The following is a 9,978-nucleotide window of genomic DNA, read 5'->3' on the forward strand; positions in this document are numbered from 1 at the left end:
GTTCACATACATACATGTCAACATGAACACAATACTACTAATGTTCACACACACACACTTATGCCTTCAGACCAACACACTGAAACATTGCATTCAGTCAAGCAAACTATTTGTGCAAAGGTGAATTTCTTAATGACTTTGAAATGAGTGTTCTTTAACTAACAGAGATGGACAGTTGGAATAAGAAAAAGAACTGAAAGAAGCTCGATTGTGGACATGATAAATTCTTTCTTTTATACAATTGTTCAAAAATGGGTTAGTGAGTTTGAGATTTAAGAAGTTACATCCATTTATCTGTAATTTTGGTAATGAGATAATTACTCTGCCTGTTTGAATAAAAATTTTGTGCGACGGCACCACCTGCTGTTCATAAGAGGGCGGGACCATACCGGAAGACGCCTCGAGGATTTGATTCAAGTCACGCGATACCAGGGAAAACGAGACTTCCTTTGGTCCTTTTCCGCCCGATCAACCAGCAACATGGTAGGTGTTCGCCCAATGTTAGCCTAGCCGAACTTAAATCTTTTTCCATCTGATGCCTCATGATGCACTTTGCGACAACAGGATAAACTATGCTGCGTTTGCAAACAATTTAAAGATATTTAGCGAAATATTGTGGCGCTTAATATTAGGAAAAGCGTGGTTTATTGTAATCATTGTTTAGCCTTAGCCAAGGCCATTTGCGGCTGAGCTACAGTACCGTAACTGTCGCTGAAACAGACATTTCTTCACCGTAGTTGTATTCTTTTAATCTGCTTTTGAGTGTTCACATTTCAAAATTATATAAAGTTGCTAATCTGGGTGCCATGATGATCAGATCACTAAGGTAAGGAGAACTGTTTGAAGTTGACCAGGTGGCCCGTCTCTCTCTTACAGGCAGAAACCGAAATCAAGAAGAAGCGAACCTTCAGGAAGTTCACGTACCGCGGCGTGGATCTGGACCAGCTTCTGGACATGTCTTAGTAAGTGCCAAAACACCCAGCTATTCCAGTCTATAGCTGCAGAACTTTGAGGCTGCTGGCTAAGCTTCATCTGTTAAGTGAAAGTCTACTAAAATGACACAGTCCAATTATGAGGGTTTATTGTAGTTTCATGACATTGTTAGTGTTTCTTTAGGTTTAGTGTAAAGGGTTGTTAGAGGGAACTTTAATTTTATAACCAAAAGCAACACAATCGTTTCCTTTTTTCAGAATTCCAAAACCTTAAACTTAAAGCTTGGTCCTAATGCTGCTGCTGTCTGAGTAGGTACCGCAAGGGTGTCACTGCGCATGTTGGTTTAGACACTAAATTTGTGGCCATTTTTTTCGAGTGCCGCCAGCATATGAAGCTACCGGTAGGCATACTTGCAATTAAAATATAACTATCTTCAACTGTTTAAGTTACGCTGTTGTCTTTTATGCCCGTGTTTGTGTGTATTTAATTTAACATTATCTGTAAACATTACAAGGGCTGAAACATGGCAAGCAGTTAATTAAAAATCGGACACAAAAGTCCCCCATAATGTTTAGTGGACCGTCCCTCCCTTGCGCAGGAGAGGATGCAGGCTTTTCCCCCCAGAAGCCCTTGAAGTTTGAGCACAGGACTCACATGAAAAAAGTAACTTATTAGCAAAGATGAGCGTGTTTATTAAAGTTCAAATCACGCACTATATGCAGAACTTTAAAAAAAATAAGGAAAGTGCGGGGATGAGTCATCGCCGTAGTGATCATCTCATCGCCGCGTTGATGGGGTTACCGTCACACTATCTGATTGTATCTGTGTCTGCGTGGACAAAAGGAATTGGAATGAACACCTGATCAGAGTAAAAATATGTTGTGCAAACACACAAAACTTTGCCCCAAGACTCATTCGGATCATAATCCATTCCGATGGTGATAGGTGGGCTATGCTGATCGTTTATCCAATCATGATGCACGTTAACAGTTTATTGTTATCGTGGGTCACTACTGCTCTGGTTTTGCGTCATGAGTTGATGGTGTGTGCTCTGGAGGAGGCTTGAATTCATGAATTCGTAGTGGCAGAAATATCAGTCCATACAGGTGTGTTCAGAGTCCGACTCCAATCATGCACTTCAATTTAGGTTAACCATAATTGCCTTGTTACAGAGCGCACCTGTTTACAAGCCACACCCACCCAATTTAATGAAGATTAACCACTTTTTACATACACCGGCCACATTTGTATACAAGCCGCATGTTGTGGCACTTCAATTGGCACGTCACTGAGACCGCAATAGTGTCAGAGGGTGAGGAGTAACCAGTAGTTTAGCCTATTTATTTGAACACACCCACAAAGGGCATGGACCTCAATTCAGCTCACAGCTCCCTCAGTTATGGTGTGGAAATTCACACTCAGATTCCCCACTTCCCATGAGTCTTAGGGGTTTAAGGCGGGGCTAACCCCCGGTTCGCCACACTGTGTTGTAGATTGAGGATGTATATGTGCTGAAACTGCGTGCGTATTTAAGGAGCATGGAGCTGCAGCGGAACGCGAGAGCTGCTCTCCGCCTGTAACACTGCAGCAATGTGGAAATAACAGGGCTGGTTAAAAAACATACCAGTAAAAGAGAGCAGCAGTGATTTATCGCGCGTGAGCCAGAAGTTTCCTTCCAGAACAGTGAAGGAAACTTCAGATACGAAGCAGACCAGCTTTTCCAAACCCGTTGGTGATGGTGGATTTTTTTCATACTGCTTTTAACTTGAAAGCTGCATCATATTGTAGTGGCGGTTGCGTGCACGTTTGGTCTAATGGCACCAAAGGATTCTGGGATGCGGCTGAGCATGGGTGTTTCTTTTATTGCACCATGACTTAAGTGTCTAAGAGCTGAAGTGAGTTCCATACTGTTTGGCTGCTTGTGTGTGTCAAAGCAATCGCGCTTGTTGCTGGACATTATGAATTATGCAGGCAGTCTCCCCTCTGATGCTGCCGGAGAGCACCTGGCGGCCGTTAAATAAAAGCATAAATAAGCCACATCATTGAATATGCCGCAGGGTCGGAAGTTGGTGACAAAAGTAGCGGCTTATAGTCCGAAAAATACGGTAGGATAGAATATGCATGGCTGAGTAATGGCCATTTTTGAAACGACGTGAACTTCAACGCGCCGCCACGGTCACAAAAGTGACAAAATGACTTCAATATAGCAGACTTTGTGTGAGTGACAGCTTGGTACCGGAGACTTTTTTTGGGGGGTTTCCATCTGATGAACATGCACTGAATGAAATCATGTTTAAGGTTGGGGGCTCGTAAAAACAAATTTTGTAGGTGGCGGTATCGAGCCATTTTTATGCACCCGCGGTTATCTCCCATAAAACACAAGATTTTCCGCGATTTCTGATGCGTGTGCAAAATTTGGTGAGTTTTAGGTATAAAGGCCTCAAAAAGGTGGCAGAAGAAATAGAACAATAAACTTTGTAAAACAATAGGGTCCTTGCTCGACGCGCTTGGGCTTTAATAAAATCTCTTTTTAGAAGATGATCTCGCTCTACGCTGCAGCTTTGTTTGTTTGCAACGGAACTCAATATTTCTTGCACGCTCGTTCCCATTATTTTAGAGTTCTGCTGATGTCAGAATCATTTATTCTGACCGAAAGTCTGGCGTATGGAAGGGTTTATCATTGGAAAAGGTTTTTCTGGGTCCATGCACACAGTTCAGTTCTAATCCGATCTCTGATCCGATCCGATATTCTGCACATGGAACAGCAGCTACTGATAAAGTCTATACGATCAGGTGCAATTTGCGATCCTGGGATCAAATCGGGGCATTTTTAGCGAAAACAAAAGTTCATCCAAATTTACCTTCAATTCTGGCTACTTTTGGTTAAAAAAAGTTTTTTTATTTTTTTTATTTTTTATTCTTTACAGAGGAGGAGGGTTTAAGGGCAGGGATGCTTAGTTTAGCCTGTTTAGTTTAAAATGTATCTATTGAATTCTATGACTTCATGTTTTTAATGATTTCATGTCTATTATACAATTACTGAAATGAAGCCCATCAAGACGACTGCTGTTGTAATATGGGGCTGTATCAATAACATAAATGGAATGAAATTCAGTGAATTCTTTTTCCATGTGTAATAATTCTGTCTGTGTCTGCAGTGAGCAGCTCATGCAGCTGTACTGTGCCCGTCAGAGGAGGAGGCTGAACCGTGGCCTTCGCCGTAAGCAGCAGACTCTTCTCAAACGCCTGCGCAAGGCCAAAAAGGAGGCTCCTCCAATGGAGAAACCAGAGGTGGTTAAAAGCCATCTGAGGGACATGATCATCCTGCCTGAGATGGTTGGCTCTATGGTCGGAGTGTACAACGGCAAGACATTCAACCAGGTTGAAATTAAGGTGAGGGAGAGTAAATATCATTGTTACAACAGGCATACAATTTGTGGAAGAGAGTAAGGGAACCAAACCCTAAAAATGTTGCAATAAATAAAAATAACCTGAAGTTTATAAAATGAGAACTGCAGAAAATGTGATCAGCTCTATTTTACTTAAGCTGCTCAATCCTGGGCCTTGAGATCTCCCACCATGCCTGTATCCAGGTCTCTCATTACCTGGACCAGGTGTGCTGAGTCAGAACATAAAAACGCCTGAGTATTGGGGGGGATGCTGGGCCTTCTCAAGGACCAGGGTTGAGGAATCACTGGAATCACTTTTTGATTTGTTTTAAAGCGTTCCCAGTGGTCTTGATTATTTATTTAGTTTAGCCAGGAGTTCATTAGAAATTCACCTCAGAGTTCCAGGTGGAACTGTTGGCGAGGAGTAAGCCCGTCCCCATTTCCCATCGTCCATGTGTTAAGGTGCTCTCCCACTAGCTCACATCCCCTTATAACCCCAACAATAGTGGTGCAACACGATGGCGAGCAGCATCGTAGCTATCCAGCTGTACACCGCTAACGTCGGGTTTGGAATGTGAGGGGCTGTAAGCTAACGGGAGAGTGTCATCAAAGGCATGGCAACTTATCAACGCCACGAGTCCCACCCACAACCCAGAGGTGGATTTCTAATGAACTGCTGCTCTGCAGAAACTGTCCTAGAAAATGACTGAATCATTACTAAAAGACGACCGGGAATGCTTTGACAACAGATCAAAATACGAGATTTGAAGATTAAAATTGGACCCATGAATTGTTTGGCTTGAGTACAGCATAACAACTGGCCAACCAATCGCATGACTGAATGGATGCTCGCAGAGATTCAGGTCCCGGCTGTTCTTTTGGGTCACATTGTGTAGACGCCCACCTCTCAGTGATGAAGACTATCTTCCAGGAAGAAAGAGTTTGATTGCTTCTTCAGAAGGATGTGGTAACATCGCCCTCCTCTGTCTTTATACCGTCATCCATCAAGTATGGATGGGCCCCTAGGAGCTCGTTATAGACGCCGAAATACTTTCACTGGCAGATTATTTTATTTACAAGTATTTTTAATGCCATACAGAATCCTGATGATAATGCCTCATGTTTACTGGTAAAGTAAGGGAACTATTGTAAAAATTAATGCCATGGATTTTTTCATTAACTTCCAGACGGTTGACGTGTTCATACTAAGATAAAACTAAACCTCTGGATTTCTGTGGGTTTACAAGTTTCAGTCTGAAAAGGTGTCGATGTGGATCTATTGGGGTTGTCTTAGCTGCAACAAAACATTATTCATCGAAATAAACAAAATCTTGTTTTCAATTCACGAAGCATACGTCAGTGGGAAGTTCATATTTCTAAATAAATGAACATGCTGGTCCATGACCTTCATTATTTCCTTTCATTTCTCTTTTCTGCAGCCTGAAATGTGTGGTCACTACCTTGGAGAGTTCTCCATCACCTACAAGCCCGTGAAGCACGGCCGCCCCGGGATTGGAGCCACACACTCGTCCCGTTTCATCCCTTTGAAGTAAAACGACTTTACTGGAAAAATAAAACTGTTCCACAAAATGTCTGCTTCACTTTATTCTTTAAAGGGGGAATGGTGGTTAGAACATGAGAAATCTAGATAAATGTTAGCCTAAAGATGAAAACGCAGTCAGTTCTGCTTAAATGGGACAATGACACGAATAATAAAAAAACAAAACCTAGGTTAAAATAATGCCAAAAATTTTTTTCAAACATACCAACCTAGTTTTACTGCAGGAAAACCAGTTTAAAAAAAAGTAGTTTCATTTCTTTATTTTAGTTTTAAAGTTGTGCAATATCAATTGTCACTCATTTTTATTCTCAGCATCAAAAGCTTAAAAAAAGGGAAAGTTGTAAAACCAATGAACGTTCTTTTCAACATCTATAAATGATCCCCAGTTTGGATCAAGTACTTTGCAGATAAATGTCAGTACAGAATTACAATTTTAGCCTGAGAAGGACAAGATGACAATATAGCTGAAATGTTGGGTTTAAAATCAAAACCAAATATTCTACAAGAACACCAGGGGGTTTTCCAGAAAGCAAGGAGAACCTACCCTGGCTTTAACCCTAACTCTTGCATAACTCAGCCTAAACTTGCCTACTCTGTATGTCTGTTCCAAAACAGCAGTCATGTGTTTGTTTGCTTAATTAACCTCTCAGTAACCCTGAATTAATGCACATCCACGGTGAGTGCGAGGCATTTTCAATAGATCGCCCATTTCTGGAGTCGCCATGGAAACGTGGAGGAAAAAATAGAGCACTACACTTGAGTAAGACGTAGTCTGAGGTTTGAATGACGGCGTATGAAGATTATACGTCCATCACAACAAAAAAGTAAGTCAACTGCATCAACAAAATACTTCTGCTTGGAGAAAAATAGTTTCTAATCTCATTTCCAATTACATTGTGATGCAAGATGCTTTTTGGGAATATAGATAAATAATATATATATATAGTGGACTTCCAGGCGTTCTCTGAAGGCCTAAAAAATATCTGAATCATGTTAACTATTTGTCCATGCGTACTCATTGAATCATTCCAAATGATCTGTCCGGTCTCTTTTATTGTTTTTATGGTGATGCTGCTTCCAGACAGATTTTCACATTGCAGCATTTAGCCAATCACATTTCAGCTGTTCATTTCTCGAGCCCGAATGACATCCCAATGTCGGTACTGTAGATCCTGGTGGTGTGGATCAGGGAGTCAATGTCACGCTCGCTCTTAGCATATAGCATGATGTCATCCATGTAGAGGAGGTGACTGATGTTGGCGCCATTTCTCTACCAATACCCTTCTGTGTGTTGCTCATGTATTGATCCATGTGCCTATTTATCTTTGTTGCAATGATGCCTGGCATAACCTGCTAACTGACATAACCTGCTTCCTGTAACAGGACCTAGGTTTTTGATTGAAGTTTGGAGAGTAGTTTAAAAATACACTCCTGATCGAGATCTTAATCTGAATCAACTTTATTGGTCAAGTACAAATACAGTACACATACATGGAATTTGGCTTTGGTCTCTCCTGTTCTCATGGACAGACAAGGTAAAGTATAAATAGGTGCTAAAATAAAATATTGGGGGGATGGGGGGACTCAACATTTATGCCAGTTTAACAGTTCTTGTGTTTGTGGTTCCATATCCTGACTGGTCAGGAGTTCATCAGAATGACGGCTCGGGGGAAGAAGCTGTCTTTGTGGCGAGGGGTTTTAGCATAAAGAGCCATGAAACGCCGCCCTGAGGGGAGGAGACTGAAAATCCCTGCATTGGGCCCTCCTGGTGCAGCCGGGGACTGCTCCTGTTGGGCAGGGGCTTACACTCTCTGTCCCCCGATGCCTCCCCGCTCTCTGGCTTTGGGGGCCCCTGTGTCGGTCCTGCTGGCCCTGGCCTGGGTGGCGGATGAGATTGCCCGGAGGTCGGTTGTTCTCTATCTGCTACTGTGTGGGTGTTGGGGGTGGGTCCTGGCTGCTGCTGTGGCGGGGGTCTTGGTGTGGGGATGACTGGGCATTATCCCACCTTCCTTTTACATTCCATCATCCATCTCAGAAGAACAGAATCACTCACTTGAGCACAGGTGCTATCTCACCTTTCCACAAATAGTTTGTGCGATTGAATGAAATGTTTCACATGTTGGTCTGAATGCATAAGTGTGTGCACATTAGTTATATTGTGTACACGTTGACATGTCTGTATGTGAACATTTTTGGAGCCAACAAGTGTGTGTGGACAGGCCCCGCCCCTTCTTTACTTGCATTACTTATAAACTTAACAGTTATGGTTATAAACATCGGGCAACTTGTTGCTTTATGCTGATTCACGGTTCTACACCCCCCCTCTTTAATCACCCTCCTACCCTGCCCCCCCCCTCCCTCTTCTTTCCTCCTTTTCTTTTCCATCCGGTTCAACAACAAAAAAACCTGTTACAAATATAAGTAAGATAAAAAAAAGTTTAGCCTAAATTACAAAAGGTGTTCATTCAGATATACCTCTGGTTTGTCAGAAGATTCATAACCCCTGTTGTAACAGTAAAATACAGTATGTCCAACACAAGAGACCTTCAGCTCTCATCTGTTTGCTCAGCTGTTGTACAAGTTAAAGTTTCCAACAGCTGGCTCTCTGTCTGCCCAAAGACTGATGACGGAGTCAGAGTTTATACTGAGTGTGAAAGTTTGATGCGTCACTATCCCTACGGCCAACCTGAAAATGATTGGCAGTTCCTCCAAGCGTCCGCAGGTACAGTGACGTGTGTGTCACCAACACCTGGAGGCCTTCCCCCACAAGTGCACTGCCCAAAAAAGGGGAGGAGTGTCAACCAAGAGCCACATTTTCGTGATGTGCAGGGCCCATGGTTATGGACATCACCATTTGCTTTGGAAGACACAAGGACACACACAAAAGAAAGAATGAAATATGCCAAAGACTGAAAATAGAGGCTTTTAAGAAAGTCAGTATCGAGGGCTTCTCCCTGGGAGCCCAAGGGAAGTTGCTTGCTGAGAACTCCAGACTGTCCAAAGAGGTCATCAGGAAAAAACCCAAAATGTTGTGCAACTGAGCCCTGCTGTTAACAATTGAAACGGTTAGTCCAAAAGGGGCCCAAGTCCAAGAGGTTTGTTTTTCCAGGAAATGATTTTAATTGCATAGCTTAAAGGGAGGCTACACCAAATGATGAATAATTTACCCAGATTTAGCACCAGTTCATAGCTTACAAATGCTATAATATGAAGCACCTCACTAGCAAACTAAAGTCTCTGGACTTGGGCCCTTCTTGAATTAAACAGGGGCGCTGCCATTTTGGATAACTAGTGCTGCCATCTATGGGATAAAGCTAAACCCATGCAAGAGAGGCCCAAGTCCAGGAATGTTGCACTTAATGCATTTTAAATGTCAAGCATCATCAACATATTACAACTGACTTTTTTGCACATAATCAGATAGCTTTCCCTTGAAGACCATAGAACAGGGGTGCTCATTACGTCGGTCACGATCGACCGGTCGATCTTCAAGAACATGAGGGTAGATCGCAGGCCAGCAAACATAAATAACCAAAAAAATGTACTTCTAAACAATCCACCAGCCAATCAAAATCCTCACTGAGAAGTATGGGACATGATTGACACGCAGACCGGCCAATCGGACATCTTCTGAAACATGCGTCACTGCACATGCATGTTTAAATTCACGGAGCGCAAATTCTGTCTCATCAGAAAGTCGCTTTCTGTCCCACGGCACGTCAAGTCCAGAAGACCACTCCGGACAACCGGAGTGTTTATTGAAGCCGCCCCGCGTGTGTCCTCCTGCTATCAGCTCTGCAGTTCTCGCCCGATAAATACGAGTTCATTAAGGAAGCTTTTTTTCATCTGTGTGGTTTTCTGGAGAGTCCAGACTGCAGACTCTGAGGTCAGACTTCATGTTTCAGTTGTGTTCAGATCAATATGATGACAAAGTTGTGTTGACCCACAGTGAGCAGAAATGTCCAGATTCTGATCTGCAGCAGCATCTTCCTGCAGCTGCTTGTTCTCTTCAAAGATCTGCAGAAGAACGTCTTCATTTCTGCCTGCAGCTCCTTGTTGCAAAGCTGTCTGCTGACATTTTTGATCCACAAAGTT

General features: G+C 42.7%; 1 protein-coding gene across 1 annotated transcript; it reads left to right on the forward strand.

The window, feature by feature from the left end:
- The first annotated feature begins 359 nt into the window (after positions 1 to 359).
- Positions 360 to 5,912, forward strand: rps15 (ribosomal protein S15). The gene is made up of 4 exons (XM_004078670.5): positions 360 to 483; positions 877 to 962; positions 4,092 to 4,326; positions 5,762 to 5,912. The coding sequence occupies exons 1-4, from the start codon at positions 481 to 483 to the stop codon at positions 5,873 to 5,875; spliced, it is 438 nt and encodes a 145-aa protein (XP_004078718.3). The 5' UTR covers positions 360 to 480; the 3' UTR covers positions 5,876 to 5,912.
- The last annotated feature ends 4,066 nt before the right edge of the window (positions 5,913 to 9,978 follow it).

This window comes from Oryzias latipes, chromosome 17 (assembly GCF_053564925.1).
Source record: "Oryzias latipes strain Hd-rR chromosome 17, Olatipes_Hd-rR_3.1".
Lineage (NCBI taxonomy): Eukaryota > Metazoa > Chordata > Actinopteri > Beloniformes > Adrianichthyidae > Oryzias > Oryzias latipes.